The sequence below is a fragment of the Trachurus trachurus genome, assembly GCF_905171665.1.
Source record: "Trachurus trachurus genome assembly, chromosome: 9".
NCBI lineage: Eukaryota > Metazoa > Chordata > Actinopteri > Carangiformes > Carangidae > Trachurus > Trachurus trachurus.
The window spans coordinates 21375164-21396947 of NC_139895.1; the positions used below are offsets into that span (position 1 = coordinate 21375164).

Here is a 21784-nt window from a genome sequence, read left to right on the forward strand (position 1 = left end):
TACTAACTGATTTTCTGTTTCTTCTTATGAAATATTACGTGTCTAAGACCTGCAATCATTACAATAAACTTAGCATTTTTATAATATTTAACAGTGTGTAGAGAAGTTCCTCTCTGGATCCAGGGTGATCAGTTGCTTTGCCAGTTATTGTCCCTGCAAGAAAATAAGAGAAGAGAAGAGATGTGAATGCATCCATTCTACGTATACACACGTTTTAAGGGTAAAATAAAAATGTGGACATACAAACTTCCTGTTGCCATGTAAATGGTTAGTTTTTTGTTGTCAGCCACATAGCACAGCCACATCTGCTTTCTTGTTACATGCTGATTGTGTGCATAAAAGTCGCCATAAAACACATTTCCTTATTGACCTACATTACAGTAACTGAACATCTTCCTGTTGATGATCTTCCTGTACAGGTCATCATCCAAGATACTGTTGTTAGAAACACAAGCACAATCAAAAGAAAAGAAACACTTGTAGCTAAAAGAACAACTTTATTACGTCCCTGACGTGTGTCTAGGCTACATGATTTGATGCTGTCACATGATTGGCAGACTTAATATTTGCGCAATGTTCCCAATAAAGTGCTTGGTGAATAGACAGTAATGAAGTACATTTATGTGAGTACTTACAGTTACATAGTACAGTGGGGGTTTTTTTCTTCAAAATTCTGTTCTTAAATTGAATATTATTTATTTTGACTTTTATACCTAGATATTTTATAACTAAGATAAATACACTGTTGCCCATAAAGTTGGAATGATTTTGTTTTCAGACACATTCATCTTTTTATTCTTATTTATAACTTACACATCAGGGATCACCTTTGACCAGGTGCAATGATTACATACTGAGTCCCAGTTACCAGTTTTGAGAAAGATATACAATACAATATAGGCTACTATCAAGAATAAATCACATTGTCACAATCATTTCATGAGAAGAGGTATAAACAAAACAAAACAAATATTCCAACTTTATGGTCAACAGTATATAATAACTCGAGAGACACATAACACACAAAGCCAACTCCCACATTTTAACTCAAAAAACTTGGCTCACAACATTTTGGAGTAATATTTGACCAGGAGGTCATGAGTGACTAAATTAAATGAAATGGAAAATGCGTCCTACCTGTTCAGTATTTAAAAGCAGAAGATCCGGTTTCATTTCTGTCCTTCCATCATTCCCCTTATTGCTGCCTTATGATTTCTGCCCAGCTGGGTGGACTTGTCCTGGTAGAAGGAAAGTAGAGCACTGGAATAAGAGAGTAACGACACGCATTGGTCCAATGGAAGCGCCACCTGATGGTGGAACATGGGTATTGCAAAAGTGCCCAAGAACTGACATCTCTGCATTGATGGTGAATGAGCAAGTGCGGTATTTTCAATAATTTAAGGACATTTCTAGATCACCCACGTTAATAGCATCATTGAGGACCCTTTACAGATGAACATAGGCTAGTAAAAAAAACAAAAAAAAAACAACAACAACAACAGTTTTCAACATGAATGTTTCAATCTACATATTATAATAAACAAATTATAAGTGTCATTTGATATGACCAAGACACCTTAAAACAAAAACACGGCCGTTTTCATCAATTTAGAAGCAAGTGGGCAACACACATACATTGGAGTGAATGGGTTTTCTGGGCGCTTTTGCAATACCCATATCCTGCCACTCGGGGCGCAAAACCCTTACCACGGGAGTCAATGGAGGTGTCGTTACTTATTCCAGTGCTCTAAAGGTAGGTAAAATGAGACTTCCTGTCAGCATTTTTCAAAGTAAAACCACCAAAAAGAAAAAAAAATCCGGATATCAGCATGAAAACCCATTTCATCCTTTCAGGACATATTTAAGGCAAGGCAAGGCAGTTTTATTTGTATAGCCCATTTTTACAAACAGTTGTCTCAAAGGGCTTTACAGAGCATCGTAACAACATCCTCTGCCCTTAGACACTCACATTGACTGAGCAAAAACTCCCCCAAAATTGGAGAAACCTCAGGTTGAGCAATATCCCTCACCCAGGACAGGCAGACGTGCAATAGATGTTGTATACAGACAAGAAAACAGTTTATAACACTGGTGGTGGTTATAAATAAAAACGTATAGCCTATGCAACTGAAAATTACAGCCAAAAAAGAAAATCTGCATAACAGCTGCTGTTCACCTTGTGCAAAAATACAATTTACAAACAGAAAGGGGAACAGACGAAATAAATGAAAATTAAAAATACAAAGTCCACTGCTAATCTGACAGGTCCTCTGCATTGGGCCACATCACATCAAGACCTGAGTGTGTTTCCAAGATGGGAATCAGCTGTGATGGATCCATTCACATTAGTGTGTAAAAATAACATTATGAGCCACATTTTATTTGATTGGAAGGTTTGAAGGTTCTTTTGACATGATTGCTGAGTTTCTCTCCAAAATTATGCTTTTTGGAACAACTGTAATTTAAGGAATTGTGATATGACTTACCTGATTTTTATCTATTTTTTCAGATTTAAAATACTTTGTTGTGACACATAGCAATGTAAAAATTAAACTCAGCCAGCAACTCATCCTCTCTGCTGCTACTGACAGGATTTTCAGAATAAAATAACGCAAAACCCAAAACAATCAGACCTCCATACTGTAACAATTTTCTTCATCCACTCATGCGAGGAGCAAAGCATTAAATGCTGATTTATCCTTCTAATTTGTTTTTTGGTGTCACAACATTATCGGAGCACTATACTTTAGCTACATTTTGGCTTCTCAAGGACCTGGAAGCCAAAGTCTACAATGTAGGCTATTCACTTTTGGGGAGTCGCTTACCACACAAATCAGGCAAAAACTTTTTAATCACTTAAATTTACACCCATTTACACTGTAACTACAGTCGGTGTCGGATTTATCACACAGACTATTGCTGCTGCCAGGAATGTGTTAGCTACGTCTGTTTTCCCGTTGAGAAGTTTTATTTTATTGTAGGCTAGGCTATTTACTGTCTTGTTATTCACATAAGGTTCGTACAACGACATGTAGCAGTAGGTCACGAGAAGCAGCAGAGAGCAGAGACCAATCAGAGGACAGACAGGAACTGAGGAGAGCTGATTAATAGCAGGTGTGACTCCAGGAGTCACTCTCTCCAAATCCTTTGTGTGGCTGTGGCTGTTGACTCTCTGCTCTGGTAAGAGACTTTTGGTTTTTTTTTAGAATTGTTTTATCAGGGTAGTATTTTAATTGTTAGGGTAACGTAGGGGTGCATTCGTGCACCCTGAGGTATCTGTGTTTTAATGATTTTAATTGTGGGTCTATCATTTGTTTGTAGGACTGAAACCTTGACTGTTTTAAAATAGAGGTATGCAAAAACATCATTTAAACCTCGTATTTTTATGTCCTACAAACTTAAATTAACAGTGCTTTCTTTTGCTTTTAGGCTCAGCACTGACTGCCGTTTATTTTAGTTTAGTATTTTATATTTTAGCCATATTGATTTTATTGTCTTTTATTATTTTAAATTAGAGTTTGCTTAGTTTTTAGGATTTAAACATTCTGTCCTCTTCTGTTTCTACAGTAGTGTTGCGGCTGGTGGGGTCCTCCATTCACCGGTGTGGTTGAGATGCTGGGAGTTCACTTTAGATGGTGATATGGTTTGTGGTTGCACATTTTATTAGTGTGGTGTCTTTATTTGAAGTGTGTTGGGTTTATATTTCTTTGTGATATTTAGTTTACTCCCAGTGTCCTAGGCAGTGGGTGGTTGGTCCCCCAGCCGTGATATGACTGTCTGTCTTCTTGTTCTTCATTGACTGTGTTATTTTAGAATTTGATTTATTGTAAATAAATGGCATGTTATGATTGACCCACACTGACCGTTGTGGCCTCCTTAATTGAAGCCCCTGTGTGCTAGACAATCCTCAAGGTTACATTTGGCGTTGTTGGCAGGATTGAGAAACGGTCAGTGTGTGGTTGTGGTACATGTCATAGTTTAATTTTTTTTTGTTTGTTTGATGATAAAATACTAAACGGCAGTCAGTGCAGAAGACTGAAAGGGTCATCAAGGCTGGTTAATCACCCCAAGGCGCAGAAGATGCTGTAATCCCACTTCTTCCTTGGGTTGTAAAAAGTGGTTTAAATATGAGTGAATCTGAGGATCAATTAGCAGCCCTGCGTGAGCAGTTCAGAGCACTCCAGGCTGAAAATGAACTTTTAAAACAAGCTGCCAGTAACTCTCACGCCTCTAGTGCCTCTGCTTCTGCCCCCAGAATTGACAGAACTGTTTATGTTCCACGTGAAAGGAGGTGTCCAAAGTTTTATGGTGATCAAGACTCACCTGATAGCATTGGTTTGGAGGATTGGATGGAGGAAGTTGAAGCCTGTCTGGAAGGGCGCCGATTCTCTAACAAAGAAAAAGCTATTTTCCTCCTTGATCATCTGGGAGGTGAACCACGGAGTGAGATCAAGCACAGGCCACATAGAGAAAGAGAGGATCCTCAAAAGATCATTGACATTTTAAAATTACTGTATGGTGGTAAAAAGCCCTTGGTTGTACTGCAGCAACGGTTCTATGAACGTAGACAGCAGGAGGGGGAGTCACTGAGACAGTTTTCTCATGCATTAATGTCACTAATGGATGCTGTTCTTGATAAAAATCCAGATGCAGTCCCAAACTCAGAGGTAGCCCTGAGAGACCAGTTTGTGGAACGTGTCCGGGATGGAACGCTACGGCACCACCTGAGGGAAGTGGTGAGAGGTAAACCCAGAATGTCACTGATCGATATCAGAGAAGAAGCCATTAGATGGGGTGAGGATTTTGATAGAGGGCGCAATTCCCATTCCTCCCAGTGCAATGTTACACGAGCCAACATAACAACTGCCACTTCAGTGCAAGAGTCAAAACAGTCTCCAGAGTTTCTGGCCATCACAGAACTAATAAAGAATCAACAGACTCAAATCTCCTCTTTAACACAACAGTTTCAGTCTCTGCAGTCAATGTTTGAGCAGACCACAGCCAAATTTAAAGGGGAACGGAGGTGCCTACGTTGCAATAAACAAGGTCATATTGCTCGATATTGTCGCCAGGCCATGCCCACTACCTTCAGAACGAATCCCAACCCGAGTGTCCAGACAGTGCAAGTGGAGCACCCAGTGATGGAGCCAACTTTTGTCTCTCACCAGGTAACAGATCTAACTGAGTCTGACTCTAACCCAGTCTCTCCAGAACTTTTGAAACAGTTGGTGGGTCCATGCACCGTAGTGCAACTTACCATGAATGGGATCAATGTACCTTCATTATTGGACACTGGTTCAAATGTTACCACACTAACAAAGAGTTGTTTCATGTCACATTTTCATTCAGACCAGCCTAAAATTAACAACTGTAAGTGGCTAAACCTCTCTGCTGCCAATGGGCTTGCCATCCCATATTTGGGGTATGTAGAGGTGGAGGTCACTGTCTTAGGTCGAATTCTTCATGATTGTGGTGTTCTAATTGTTGAAGACCCACCCAGTTTCACATCATTACAGAAACAGAAGGAAAAAGTGCCTGGGCTGTTGGGAATGAACATCATAAGTCAATTGTATACTGATCTCTATGAGGAATATGGTTCCGCCATGTTCTCTATCCCTCAGGTTACACAGGCCGCACCTGGTTGGAGGGAAGCACTACAAATGTGTCATTTGATGGAGAACGAGCACAGTGAAGAAGGACTCGGTACACTACGAGTGCATGCTGAGAACCCTGTCCAGATCCCTGCAGGTACCACAGTGATGATTCCAACCACAGGTCCAAAAGGTAAACAGTACAACTCACTCACATTCCTGTTGGAACCCGATAATAGTGCAAACCACATTTCTGCAGGCCTACTGGTGTCCACAGCTCTAGCCACACTAAAAGACGGACTGGCCTATGTTCCAGTTACAAACGTGAACAGTGAAGTAGCCTACCTTCAGCCACGAACCCCATTAGGTTTGCTGCATTCAGTCCATGTAGTGGAGGCTAATAGTTCCACAATTGTGTTCAATGAAGAGACTGATGCTCAAGGCACAGTAACTGTAATGTGCTCCCAAGCCTCTGCTAGCACTTCTCAGGGTTTAGATCTACAGTCAGTTGATCTGTCTAAATTGAGCCACCAAGAGCAACTGAAAGCAAAAGATTTGCTTGGAAAGTACAGGGATGTATTTTCAACAGGGGATGGTGACCTGGGCTGTACAACACTCATTGAACATAACATTCCACTGACAGATGACATTCCGACTAGACAACGTTACCGTCGTATCCCTCCATCTCAATTTGAAATAGTGAAAGCTCACATTAAACAGCTACTACAGGCTCAAGTCATAAGAGAGAGTTGCAGTCCCTATGCTGCACCCTTGGTTTTAGTTCAGAAAAAGGACGGTTCCCTGAGGATGTGTGTAGACTACAGGCAACTCAATGCAAAAACACGAAGAGATGCCTATCCATTGCCCAGAATCGAAGAATCATTAGACGCTCTGACCGGTGCTAAATGGTTCTCTACACTAGACCTTGCCAGTGGATACAATCAGGTCCCTGTAGCTGAAGCAGATAAGCAGAAAACAGCTTTTTGCACACCATTCGGCCTGTTTGAATTCAATCGAATGGCTTTTGGGTTGTGTAATGCACCTAGTACTTTCCAAAGATTAATGGAAAGGATATTTGGAGATCAAAGCTTGCAGTCCCTGCTTCTGTATTTGGATGATGTAGTAGTCTTTTCAACCTCTGTAGAACAACATTTGCAAAGATTGGAGCTGGTGTTACAGCGTCTGCAAAAAGAGAACTTAAAGGTCAAGTTGAGCAAGTGTTGCTTCTTCCAAAAACAAGTCAAGTATCTGGGCCATGTGGTGTCTGAGGACGGGGTCGCCACTGATCCAGATAAAATCGCTGCAGTAGCCCAGTGGAAATGCCCAGAGACTGTTAAAGAACTAAAATCATTCCTTGGCTTTGCCAGCTATTATCGGCGATTTGTTTCTGGCTTTTCTCAAATTGCCTCCCCATTAAACTCCCTGGCTGCAAAACTGACTAGTAAAGACAAGAGAGTCAAAAATTCAATCAAACCCCACTGGACCGAGACATGTCATGCAGCCTTCCAGACACTCAAACAGAAACTCACCACAGCCCCAGTACTAGCTTATGCTGATTTTAACAAACCATTTATCCTGGATGTAGATGCTAGCCATGATGGGTATGGGGCAGTCCTGTCGCAAGAGTGGGAGGGCAAAGTTCGACCCATTGCTTTCGCCAGCCGCAGTCTGAGAAGAACTGAAAGAAATATGCAAAATTACAGTTCCATGAAATTGGAATTCTTAGCCCTTAAATGGGCTGTTGCAGAAAAATTCAGAGAATACTTGGTGGGCCAAAAATGCACAGTCTACACTGATAACAATCCTCTAAGCCATCTGCAGACATCCAAATTGGGAGCAGTTGAACAGAGGTGGGCCTCAGAATTGGCAAACTTCAACATAGACATCAAATACAAACCAGGAAGAACAAACACAAATGCAGATGCTTTGTCCAGGCAAAATGCGAATCTGGAGCATATGCTAACCCTTGCTCCTACATCTGCCCTTTCAGAGGAACTGAGGTGTGCAGTGCAAAAGCAGCATGGTGTATTGACATCTCAACATTGTGTATCACAGGCTGTAATGGTGTCTCCCTGGGAGGCTGGAGCTAACCTTGCTGTGTTGCAGGCAGAAGACCCACTGATCCGGGACTTTCGTTTCTTCTGGGACAGACGACAACGACCAAATAAGGATGAGAGGAAGAAGGCATCACCCATGCTCCTGAAGCTCTTGAAGCAATGGGACCGGGTAATTGAAAAAGATGGTATTCTTTTTCGACAGGTGGAGTCACCGGAGGGGGGACCAACTTGGAATCAGCTGTTATTGCCACAAAAACTGCAAGAGGATGTCCTCCTCAGTCTTCATGACAACCATGGCCACCAAGGTGTGGAACGGACAACAGATCTCATTAGGAGGAGATGCTACTGGCCAGGTATGAACAATACAATAGAGGAATACTGCAGAGCTTGTGAACGCTGTACATTGTCCAAAGATGTTCATACTCAACCACGGAGCTTTATGGGCCACCTGACAGCCTCTAAGCCTAATGACATTTTGGCTATAGATTTTACTGTTCTAGAGCCCGCATCTGATGGACGGGAAAACATCCTAATCATGACAGATGTGTTTTCAAAATATGTACAGGCCATTCCAACGAGAAACCAAACAGCAGTAGCAGTAGCTGCAGCTTTGGTTAAACACTGGTTCTATGTTTTTGGAGTCCCTCGCCAAATACATTCTGACCAAGGACGTTGTTTCGAGGGTAAAGTAATACAGGAGTTGTGTCGTATTTACAACATCACAAAAACTAGGACGACACCATACAGACCTCAAGGTAATGGCCAATGCGAACGGTTTAACAGGACCCTGCATGACCTGCTCCGGACCCTGCCTCAGGAAAAGAAAAGACAGTGGACAGTGCACCTGCCTCAAGTAATATTTGCTTATAACACCACAAAACACCAATCCACAGGATATTCACCACATATGTTAATGTTTGGACAAGAACCACGGCTGCCTATTGATTGTGTGTTAAGTCTCACAGGACAGCCGGAGTCGCTGACAGCGGACGAGTGGACCGCCGACCATCAGGACAACTTGGCCTGCATTTACCTGGGAGCGAGGCAGCGGCTTCAAGTAGCTGCTGACCGACGAGCAAAACAACACAACAACAAGGTTAAAACGGATACTTTGCAGCCTGGACAACTAGTCTACTGCCGGGACCACAGCCACAGAGGACGGCATAAGATACAGGACCACTGGAGCTCTGTGCCGTACAAGATTGTGCGGTGTCCACAAAATGGAGGGCCAGTGTACACCATCAGCCCAGTGGAGGCAGAGGGACCCCTGAAACAAATACATCGGTCAGAGCTACGTCCAGCTGCAGGTAAACAGATTGATTTACCAATAGATTATGACCCAGGTCTTCCTGAAGATCTACTAATGGTTAATGATTATGATATCTCTCAACCACCATTTGTTGTTGAGTTTTCCCAGAGACGTGTAACTGATGTGATGGAGCAGGATGACACACCTCCACCACAGCCAGATGTTGTGGAGAGGCCTGGTGCAGAACAAGGGGAATCACAGCGTCCTCGTAGGACCACGGCCGGACAGCACCGAAACCCCCATCATCTCCCAAGATCAACCACAACCCAAGTGAATCAAATTATTGCCCCTTGGCAAGGATTTCACAGGCCTTGGCTTTGAAGCCCATCGACGGGACGTCGATTCAGTTCATGGGGGCAGATTGTAGCAGTAGGTCACGAGAAGCAGCAGAGAGCAGAGACCAATCAGAGGACAGACAGGAACTGAGGAGAGCTGATTAATAGCAGGTGTGACTCCAGGAGTCACTCTCTCCAAATCCTTTGTGTGGCTGTGGCTGTTGACTCTCTGCTCTGGTAAGAGACTTTTGGGTTTTTTTTTAGAATTGTTTTATCAGGGTAGTATTTTAATTGTTAGGGTAACGTAGGGGTGCATTTGTGCACCCTGAGGTATCTGTGTTTTAATGATTTTAATTGTGGGTCTATCATTTGTTTGTAGGACTGAAACCTTGACTGTTTTAAAATAGAGGTATGCAAAAACATCATTTAAACCTCGTATTTTTATGTCCTACAAACTTAAATTAACAGTGCTTTCTTTTGCTTTTAGGCTCAGCACTGACTGCCGTTTATTTTAGTTTAGTATTTTATATTTTAGCCATATTGATTTTATTGTCTTTTATTATTTTAAATTAGAGTTTGCTTAGTTTTTAGGATTTAAACATTCTGTCCTCTTCTGTTTCTAGTGTTGCGGCTGGTGGGGTCCTCCATTCACCGGTGTGGTTGAGATGCTGGGAGTTCACTTTAGATGGTGATATGGTTTGTGGTTGCACATTTTAGTGTGGTGTCTTTATTTGAAGTGTGTTGGGTTTATATTTCTTTGTGATATTTAGTTTACTCCCAGTGTCCTAGGCAGTGGGTGGTTGGTCCCCCAGCCGTGATATGACTGTCTGTCTTCTTGTTCTTCATTGACTGTGTTATTTTAGAATTTGATTTATTGTAAATAAATGGCATGTTATGATTGACCCACACTGACCGTTGTGGCCTCCTTAATTGAAGCCCCTGTGTGCTAGACAATCCTCAAGGTTACAGACATATTCGGAGTCTGGCTTTATTCAGCAACTCGGCAGTACAACAACACGGATGTATTATCTGGTACAACCGCACTCAGCTAGCATGTATCCCACAATGCCCCGGGCTCACAACACCGTACTGACGTCACTTCCCCTTCTTAAAGGCACTGAACACTATTATAACATAATACCACATTTACCTAACCTTACCTAACCCTAAACCCTAAACCCACATGAACCATGTGTTGTACTTCTTAAATACACAGAACAATACATCATATAAAACCATTCAGTCTGTTATTTTTTTAATCAAATAATATTATTTCTATCGAGGATATCTGAGTTTACCTTCTCGTTTGTTGTTGCTTCATCTGTTGGCTGTGTGTGCGTGTGTGTGCGTGTGTCTGTAACTGTAATCACATATAGCTACCTGTGTGCAGTGTTCCCTCTAATTTTCAAAACTCCTGGGCAGAAATTCAACTCCCCTGATGACCTGCTTGAGCGGCCGTGAGCGAAAGCTCAAGCATAATATGATATATATGTAAAAATATATAGCCAATAGCGACTTTGCTTACTGAGGAGTTGGCAACACTGCCCTTCTCTCGTCAGTCTGCGCTGTTCCTGACTGATTGAGGTAATGTACTAGGCTCTGGGACGAAAAGGTTATAGCCAATTTGATGAGTTTTAATGCTAATTTATCGAAAGAATGTTAATGTAAAACTGTTTGGAGATGTGTTTGTGGTGTTTTCTGTCGAGTAGCATGTTTTAAGAACCATTTTGAGCAGGAGAGAGAAAGTTATTTTGCCGCGATTTCTCCCTGTACGTGTGTGTGTGTGTGTGTGTGTGTGCGTGCGTGAGTGAGTGTGTGTGTGGTGTGCATGTGGTAGTGCCTCCTCCATGTACTAGTCTACTTGCTAAATGTATTTTATTTATTTTGTGGTAGGAGAAGATTCACTCACATCCATTTTGTTTTATGTCGCCATCATACAGGAATAAACCTGAGTGTGAACCCACCCCTGGGTCAGAACACAACCAGTGTAGCCGGGGCCTGCAGACCGTCCCGGCTACAACTGCAGCGCTGCAGCTGAGTTCAAGGCATGCCTTGACATAAAATTCCACCTGGAAATTGAATTATTTATTTATGGTTTTTTATGGTTTTTAGACACTGTTATTATATATTTGTTTTTTATTTATTGTCAGTATAATTGTTTTTATAATTTCAAGCTTTCAAAAATGTTTGATCTCTGGTTTATGTGATGTGAAAAAATTATTACATTGTCATAATTGTGTCATGACAGTCAGTTTGTCCTTCATGATATGTTAATGACAAATAAAAATGCTACCACATTACTTGAGGTCACAGAATATCTTTATTACATTGTCATGATTGTGTCATGACAGTCAGTTTATCCTTCATGATATGTTAATGACAAATAAAAATGCTACCACTTTACTTGAGGTCAGAGAATTTCTTCATTATATTGTCATGATTGTGTCATGACAGTCAGTTTTGGGTATCCTGTCCACATCCTGTCAAACAACAATGACCATGTGCTAGATTTGTTCTGTAACCTTGCACATCTAATTAAAGCAGAAGTAAGTGGTCCGGTCGTTTTCGCTAATGCTGCGTTCCAGGCAGGCTTTTGAAATCGTAAATTACAGCTTCAAGTCACAACTTACGACTTTGTAGCGTTCCAGGCAACCCACTCGTGTTTTTCCGACCTGTTTTACCGGTGAAAGTCACTATAACGGCCACTCGTAACTTCCGACCGGTGAACTCGTACCAGATCGAACTGGTACGACTTCACGGTCGGAAAAATACGAGTTTCCTTGAACGCACCATAACAGTCCTCGTCCCTACGTCGCCACATTCACGGCGTCCCTTGGCTGCACACACAGCCCTGCATGCCGTTCTCTCTCCTCATTGGATAAAAACTGTAGGATACGATAAATGTTTTCTCCTCGGCTCAGAGCAGAGCAGAGGGACTGGGAGACCCGTGTTTCAGACCAAACACTCTATGTAAGTGATTGCTGTCGGAAGATATAACTATTTAAGACTTATATTAACACAAATATATCACTTACTTCTGCTTTAATAATCATTATGTCAACTAAACAGAAAATATTTAATTAATGTCAAGTTGTCATGACAAGGCCCTTTTCTGGTAATGTCACTTTGAGTAATGTCAAGCTGTCATAATAAGGACATCCCAAACAAATTTAATGTCAAGTTGTCATGACAGACAACTTCTGGTTATGTCACCTTGATTAATGTCAAGGTGTCATAATCAAGACAACCAAAATAATGTCAACTTGTCATTACAAAAACGAATGACACTTAATGACAGCAGTCATAAATGTTTAATGACATTGACTTAATGTTTATGACACGTTTATGACTGTGACATGACACTGTTATGACATTGTCACGTCACTCTTATGACGCTACCTTCAAGTAAAGTGTTACCGATTGTTCTTTTTCGCCTCTCGCCTCTCTATGAGTGATGAGAAAATATTTTCTTCACAAACAAATGGACAGGTAGAGTACAGGGACTGCCTACTGTGCAGGTGTCCACATTTATTTGACTTTTATTTTATTTGCCTTTTTATTATATTTATATACATTTGTTTGTGGCTTGAAAGATATTAATTAGTTGTAAAGTATGTAAAATGTTTTACCTCATTAAAGATTTGTTCCTCCTCAACAGTCTTTTAAAAAGTATATATCATACACCACACATTGCAGAATTAATTAAACTGAAAATACCACACCCATGACATTAGCTTTCGTTGCAGCAGCAAGGCTATTCATTGATCCCTTCATTTTAGCAAAAGTTATTTCCTTGTGCCTTGTCTGCTTCCTACTTGTTGCTCCTTGACCTCAATAGAAAAGCCAACAGAAACATTCAGTAGTAACAGAAAATAGAATAATAAAATAGAATGAGGCTACTGTATGTGCATAACAGAGAAAAATGAAACATCATACGTTGACAGTCTTTTCAGTATTTGGTTACAGATCGCAACTATTTGAATGAATGATGTTATTAAGTTCATAAGTCAAACCTAAGGAGGTACAAAAAGTAAGTTTCATACAGTGGAAAACACAGATTTATCTAATTTAAATAAGCAAAATATCAAGGGGGAGCAGCAACATCTCACTGTGGCTCATTTGGGTTGATGTGTGAGGTGTTAAGTGTCAGGTGTTGAGTTAAAAAAAAAATTTCCAAAGAAGCCTGCATGATTAGTATACATTGATTTATTGTTTGCATTGCATTACCCTGGATGCCCCACCTCTAGTCCTGCAAAATCCCTTAGGACTATGTCCCTTCTGCCATCAGATCCTTAATAGTTGTAGGTAATTATCTTCATGTGCGCAGTAGCTAAGTGACTTCCTCTGTCCCCTGACATCATAGTGTTGAAAAATCAATCACAGGCTCCTGCATTGTCAGTCATGGTGTGCTTGCTGCCTTTAAACCTGGCAGTGACCTAATAATAGTTACGTTAGAAAGTGACGAAGCAAGGGGATTCCTCACCAGAGCACCCTTTTTTCTTAAGATAATAGATTTTAGAAATAAAAAAAAATCCTACAATTTTTAATCATGTTTTCTGTGACCAAACTTCACCACTGCTTATGAAATAATAATGAATAAATAAAAACTTAAACCAGCACTAAGTAACTTTTCAACCTTCATAAAATATTTTCATAACTTTTGTGATGGTACATCGACTTACAACAAGTTGAATAACACCTCTGTCATGGTCTGAGGGGGTCTGTATCTCTTTCTCTGGCATGTAATGGTAAATCTTAATATTCCTTTGTTTTAATCACTTGAGATGTTCCTACACCCTACTTTCCCAGACTTCCTTCTGCAATTGTAAATTCAAGTTCCTTTACACTTAACCATCTGTGATGCCCAACTTCCCACTTCCTAATTCACACTCAAACCCCTTTGTATTTTAAATTGTATCTCTTAACTCCATACCTGGGGAGACCGATGATGATACCTTCAAAGGTGAAGGTATGAAAACACAATCAGGGAAGGGGCCGGCTAAAAGACACAAACACACCCCAGAAGTGGACCTTCCCTCAGCTATAAATGTTTAGGTTTTCCCATTGTCTTGGTCTTTTCTTTACCATCACCCACTCGGGTGGAACTGACATTTCCTTGCAACGAAATAAATTCATGTCGGCCGGCAAGTCTCTATCTCATTCTTCACCAGCAACAGAGAATTTCCACGACAGGCACTAAGCAGCTTTGAGGAGCATGGTAGGAACCCGGCTCTCACTTTACTTTCACTTTAACTTTTGCGAGTCACAACAAGGAGGGAACAGGCAAAACGGCACTTTAGCAATGGATTATGTTTGTGTTTTCACTTTGAAATGATCCACTGGAAACAGAAACTTAGTTTTGATGTCTTCTGTTAATTTTAATGCAGGATATTTACAGGGCTTCACGCTAGTGTTCATGGGAAATGGAGTCTTCCTTCAGGCAAAACACTACCGCTTTGGTCCACAGGCGCCGCCAAACTCAACCAAAACAAAAAAAGTTCTTTAGTACTGCTTTAAAGTATGTTGAGGTTTGAAATGTTTGTTTAATTCCAGATAGGCTTTTAGTCGGACAGCTTGTATAGCTGTCCTTATTGTGGTTTTATGGCCATTTCTACCAGACTTGGCCTATTTTACTTTTAATGGCATAGGTTCTGCGGACACAGTCACCACCACATGAGTAGATGTCTATTCATGGGTTGCAGTGACGTCACGTCGAAGGGACCGCCGCCATATTTGTGTCCGATTTGACAGGTCTCCTCATATGACAACATGCAAACCACAGGATGGAAATGACAGTTTCTTGACAAAATGACAGGGTTTCATACATCCTGTCTGGGTTTATATCTCTATAACAACAGACAAACTCTATATTATCCCACTTATTACACAGTTTATTAATTAATTAATTAATTTGAGACGTAATGTTGATCAAAGTCCTTAGTCCGGTCACTTCTCCGCTGTTTGCTCCTCACCCTCCTCCCGGTCGACTCGTGTGTAGTTGTTTTCAACGAGCTTTTGATAATCAATCAGTAGATTGATGAATTATCATGTGAATGTTACGATGTGCGCATTTATGTCGTCCTGTCTGTCATAAGAGACTACGATACGAGACACGTTTGTGTCACGGACTCGCCGTGGCACAGACACAGCTGGTCACAGCTGTGACACTGCGCTGGCCCGTCCGGTCTGTCCGCTCTGATCGCAGGTTTGGTTCCAGCAGCGGTGAGGGAGGCAGAGGGAGGCAGAGAGCCTCCACTCTCCCTCTAACAAGCTACAAGTCATTTTTCTAACATCACAATTAGTCTGAAGCTGGTAAAAATGAAACACAAGGTAAAAATCCTTGATAGTTCTTCTGCCCTGCTCCGCTGATCAGAGCGGCGTCCCTAGCAACGGCCCGTTTTCCTTAGCAACGGTCTGTTATACAGAAATAAAATACCCTAAATGCAGAATCAGTGAGTAATTAATAAAAGAAAGTAATCAAAATGCAGAATTCAATGTATCCATGTTATTAAAAAAAAAGTGAACCCCCTCTTTTTGTGAGACTTGTCACAGCCCACGCTGCACTGATAGATGCCTGCAGTCAACTATTTATTCCGCCTGTAACTTTACGTCTTTTGGGATGGAATAAAACTGCAGTCCGGGTTTTTTTTGGCGACTGCTATCACAGTCAACAGCACAATATAATCCTGGCATCTTTCAAATAACGTCAATTTTCGGTCTCTTGCTGATTTCCTCCTACTACTCCACTTGTTCTGGTAACGTGACGCTGTGATCTGTGCCCAGATTGCCCTGATTCGGACACAAATATGGCGGTGCAGAAACACAGTGACGTCATGTGAATCTGATGAATAAGTGATGATTAAGCCAAAAGAATGATTGAGACTTTTGTTTTTTAGGAAGACCCTATACAGACTCTACCTTTACAGTAGGTAAATTCCAGGCTTACAGGATATTAGATTGTTACGATATTAGCAGCACAGGACCTAGTGTCTGTGTTTCACTTATCACAACTGGAAATATAAAGCTAGAAAAGTAGTAGACCTAGGCTAATATAACTCAGCCAGTGCCTTTTGTCTCAGATACTTCTCCAAGCAGTAGATGGCAATAGGATCAGTGTCCATGTCAAACTTATTGGCAAATAAATGATGCTGCTCAATCATCCATTTTAAGTCTCCAGGGCCGTATACACAGATTCCCCTGACATGGTTGCCATTACACTCTGGGTACACTTCCTCCACAGCATCTTCTGACCCCTCATGCCCCTGCCACTTGACCAGCCGTGCTACTGAATGCATGTCTGACATGTCATATTTGGGGTGGGGCCTCAATGAACCAGGAACTCCATTCATTCGCTGAATGGTTGCCCAGAGAAATTCATCTGGACTGTAGGTGTCTTTGGCCCACTCGATCAGAGTCTGTATCCGGCTGTCCTCCAACACACTGCGGATGTAGCCTCGGCTAACCATCATGTAGGCATTTCCTGACAAAATGGGAAGGTTGAAGGGAGGTGGATCCTTTGTTTTTCCTGTCCCCTGAGATGGTTGAAAATGCTTATGATCATTTAGGTCAATCTGAATAGAGAGATTTTGCAGCAACAACAGTAATCAATATGTAACTCAGATATTTAAAAGACGTACCTGGATGTTTCCATTAACTATTTTATGAGAATATTTCACCCTCGACTTCTTCCTATCAGGCATTTGTTCCGACTCTAAGCTGTTGCTGCCCTTCAGTGAACGCAGCATCCTCACCATCTCCAAGTTGGTTTTCAGGGGGAAATCCTGGCCACAAAGGTTGATGAAGTATTTCCATTTTGTGCTAGCATTATACAGGTCAGCCATACAGTTAAGGTCAGCCTGGACGCGTGGCCAGGCAGCATAGACCACACTCACAGGCTTACTGACCATGAAAACATTTGGGAAACAGGAAGAAATGGCCATGACAGCAGAGAAGAACGAGGGCTCTGACTTTTTGTCCACGTGGATGCAATATAGATTATGAGGAACATAGATGGCCCGCAGCAGTCGCTCAAAGTTCTGCACCTACAGTACATGGAAAAATAAATGATGCCTTTGATTATTCAACTGAATTTAATTTGTAACATTTGTGAAGTGCCCATTTAATTGACATTGGTGGCTTCTGTGAAGTATTCAGAGCTACTTCACAGTTTTAACATGTATTTGAATTTAGATTCAGGGTTTAGAATTTACCTTATGATGAACGACTATAGAGTAAGCCAGTGGGAAGTCCTCTTCTTCTTGGCTTAACGAAACTGTTAGGTATTTCCTGCTTAACTGGAATTTCCTGTAAATAAACAACAAGATTAACAAACAATAAGCAAATAGCACAAGGTAGTCATTTCTGTAAAATAAATATTTAACTGTCTTAGACAGCATGTATTAATCATAGAGCAACACACCTGCAGTCTTTGGTTTCATTAATGTAATACTCATTGGGCAAGTGAATGCTCTTGCGAAAGTCTCTAGTGATGCTCAGTAATTTGGCTTTTTCCAGTTCCTCCTCGTCTCCCTTCAGGATCGCTGAACAGTTGCACAATGTGTCTGCGACACCATCAGCATCGGTGTATTCCAACCAGTCATACCCGAAAATGTGAGTAGGATCCCAGCTTGTCTTTGGGTGAATGAGTAGGGAAAGCATCCATACTGATCCCGCCACAAGACTGATCTTCAGCATCAGTGGCAGCCAGCCCCCGTTCAATAGAGTCATTATTTGAGAATAGAGTCTTAACAAGGAAACTTTAACAGAGTGAGTTCTGTATATAGCCCACGTGCACTCAGATTTAAATATCTTACAAATACTAACTGATTTTCTGTTTCTTCTTATGAAATATTACGTGTTTAAGACCTGCAATCATTACAATAAACTTAGCTTTTTTAGAAGTTCCTCTCTGGATCCAGGGTGATCAGTTGCTTTGCCAGTTATTGTCCCTGCAAGAAAATAAGAGAAGAGAAGAGATGTGAATGCATCCATTCTATACACACGTTTTAAGGGTAAAATAAAAATGTGGACATACAAACTTCCTGTTGCCATGTAAATGGTTAGTTTTTTGTTGTCTTTATATGTCTTTATATGGCCAGTCATTCAAATCAAACAATGAACAAATCAAACTATACTTTTCCATTTTCCAAAGCTGAAATGTGTTTCCCTTTTCTTCAACTGTACTTTGTGTATAGTGTCTAGTGAGGCAACATAACAGAGTGTAATGGATGTTTGTTATAATAATCTTCATTTGTCATATATATATATATATATATATATATATATATATATATATATATATATATATATATATATATATATATATATATATATATATATATATATATATATATATATATATACATATACACACATTTAGGGGTCATCAAGGGTCTAATAAAGTTCTTATCTTAGCTACAAAAAAGAAGAAGAAGCTTGATGATACTGATGAATGCTACATTTTTCTTGTCCTAATTCCTGAACTTTACATCCTTGAGAAGATCAATGCAGATAGGAGAATAGCATTGTTATAACTATACCATTGTCCTGATCAAGTAAGTCTTCTAATGTAAATCTTTAAATGAAAGATGTATGGGTGATGGAGGCATTCTGCAGTGAGGCGTCCATCCCTTTGTACACTATCTTTAAAATTAGAGTTAGTTGGTAGCACAGGACTGGCTGAAAGCTGCTGTGTGCATATGGGATGCTACAGTACATCCTGCATTTGTTCTGGTTGGGGGATTATGACGAACCAGTTTAAAGATAAATATCTGCAACAAAGTCAACCTACCTAAAGTTGACAGAATATCTGGAACCATTCTTTGTAAACTGCAATAAAGTGCTTGGTGAATAGACTGTAATGAAGTACATTTATGTGAGTACTTACAGTTACATAGTAGTATGTTTTTGTTTTTGTTTTTTTTCAAAATTCTGTACTTAAATTGAATATTATTTATTTTGAAAACATATGACTTTTATACCTTCACACTTGAAAGATAAATACACTGTTGCCCGTAAAGTTGGAATGATTTTGTTTTCAGACACATTCCTCTTTTTATTCTTATTTATACACATCAGGGATCACCTTTGACCCGGTGCAATCATTACATACTGAGTCCCAGTTACCAGTTTTGAGAAAGATATACAATACAATATACTATCAAGAATACATCACATTGTCACAATCATTTCATGAGAAGAGGTATAAACAAAACAAAACAAATATTCCAACTCTATGGTCAACAGTATCTAATAACTCCACTACAATTTTACTTGCGTAATTGAACGCATAACCACGAGAGACACATAACACACAAAGCCAACTTCCACATTTTAACTCAACTAAAAAAACTTGCCTCACAACATTTTGGAGTAATATTTGACCAGGAGTGTCAGGAGTGACTAAATGAAATGAAATGGAAAATGTGTCCTACCTGTGAATTATTTAAAAGCAGAAGATCCGGTTTCATTTCTGTCCTTCCATCATTCCCCTTATTGCTGCCTTATGATTTCTGCCCAGCTGGATAGACTTGTCCTGGTAGAAGGAAAGGTAGGTAAGATGAGACTTCCTGTCAGCATTTTTCAAAGTAAAACCACAAAAAAAAAAAAAAATCCAGATATCAGCATGAAAACCCATTTCATCCTTTCAGGACATATTTAAGGCAAGGCAAGGCAGTTTTATTTGTATAGCCCATTTTTACAAACAGTTTGTCTCAAAGGGCTTTACATAGCATCATAACATCATCCTCTGCCCTGAGACACTCACATTGACTGAGGAAAAACTCCCAAGAAAATCCTACCAGGGAAAAAATTGGAGAAACCTCAGGTTGAGCAATATCCCTCACCCAGGACAGGCAGACGTGCAATAATGTTGTATACAGACAAGAAAACAGTTTATAACACTGGTTGTGGTTAGATGTATAAGTAAAAACTTATATGCAACTGAAAATTACAGCCAAAAAAGAAAATCTGCATAATAGCTGCTGTTCACCTTGTGCAAAAATGCAACTTACAAACAGAAAGGGGCACAGACGAAATAAATGAAAATTAAAAATACAAAGTCCACTGCTAATCTGACAGATCCTCTGCATTGGGCCACATCACATCAAGACCTGAGTGTGTTTCCATGAGAATCAGCTGTGATGGATCTATTTTCATAGTGTGTAAAAATAACATTATGGTCAGTGTTACCACATTTTATTTGATTGGAAGGTTTGAAGGTTCTTTTGACATGATTGCTGAGTTTCTCTCCAAAATGATGCTATTTGGAACAACTGTAATTTAAGGAATTGTGATATGACTTAGCTGATTTTTATCTATTTTTTCCAGATTTGAAATACTTTGTTGTGACATATAGCAATGTAAAAAATGCTTCTTTAACATGTGGCAAAATCACACACCCCGGTTCATCTGACAGCCAACAACTAGGCTAATCGTGTCTGCCATGCTGCTACTGACAGGATTTTCAGAATAAAATAACATACGACAAAAAAAAAAAAAAACTGTTGTTCAGTGATGCCACAACATTATCACTCCTACTGTAGCAACATTTTGGCTTCTCTTCAAAAAGGACCTGTAGGCTATTAGCTTTTGGGGAGTCGCTTACCACACAAATCAGGCAAAAACTTTTTAATCACTTAAATTTACACCGATTTACACTGTAACTACAGTCCGTGTCGGATTCATCACACAGACTATTGCTGCTGCCAGGAATGTGTTAGCTATACGTCTGTTTTCCCGTCGAGAAGTTTTATTTTATTGTATTTACCTAACCCACATGAACCATGTGTTGTACTGAGTCTACCTTCTCGTTTCTTGTTTGTTGTCGCTTAATGTGTTGGGTGTGTGTGTGTGTGTGTGTGTGTGTGTGTGTGTGTGTGTGTGTGTGTGTGTGTGTGTGGCGTCATACATGTCATAAGTCGAGCGAGCGATAAAACATACACACGCGCAAATTCTCTTATATCACACGCGCAGAGTTAACTGCCGCGCGCACTTTTTTAGTCCTTGCCCGTACAAATTCAACAAGCGTGCAGGCAGGTGCGAGCGAGTAAAAATACACAGCAAGAGCTAAAAAATGCATCTTGATGTGTAGCCTATATTAAACTCTACAGCACGCGCACAGGAGCTGCTGTGCGCGCGCTGGCTGCAGCAGCTCTCTCCCTCTCTCCCTCTGTGCGCTCCATGTTCACTTCTGCTCGCTCGAGTCACAGACTTTTGACTGTTTGGGGGCGGGACCAAGGGGCCAGGCCTGCCCTCTTATGATTGGTCATAACGGCAAACAGAAACCATCAGTGCTGTAAAATGCTAAAAAAAAAAAAATGTGTGCAGTTTAAACATGAAATTAATTAATTTACTAAGATTTGCTTAACTGATTATTAATGGACCAGATCTGTACAGTAACATGAAGGCCACAACACACTGCTCTAATCAATAATAAATTCAGGAAAAACTTCCAGGACTATTTCTATGTATGCTTTGATTACAAGAAAAATACAAATGTTTAATGTTACCCTCCTTGAAATGATAATAAAGCATCCAGAGATAAATATCAGA

At 40.4% G+C, this 21784-nt stretch overlaps 1 protein-coding gene across 1 annotated transcript; it reads right to left on the minus strand.

Moving 5' to 3' along the window:
• Positions 1–16278: 16278 nt before the first annotated feature.
• Positions 16279–17959, minus strand: LOC310991014 (beta-1,3-galactosyl-O-glycosyl-glycoprotein beta-1,6-N-acetylglucosaminyltransferase-like; the record flags this gene model as incomplete). Its single annotated transcript, XM_083978582.1, has 4 exons — positions 16279–16764; positions 16870–17274; positions 17443–17536; positions 17652–17959. 4 exons carry the CDS (start codon positions 17957–17959, stop codon positions 16279–16281), a joined length of 1293 nt encoding a protein of 430 aa, XP_083834708.1.
• Positions 17960–21784: the final 3825 nt, after the last annotated feature.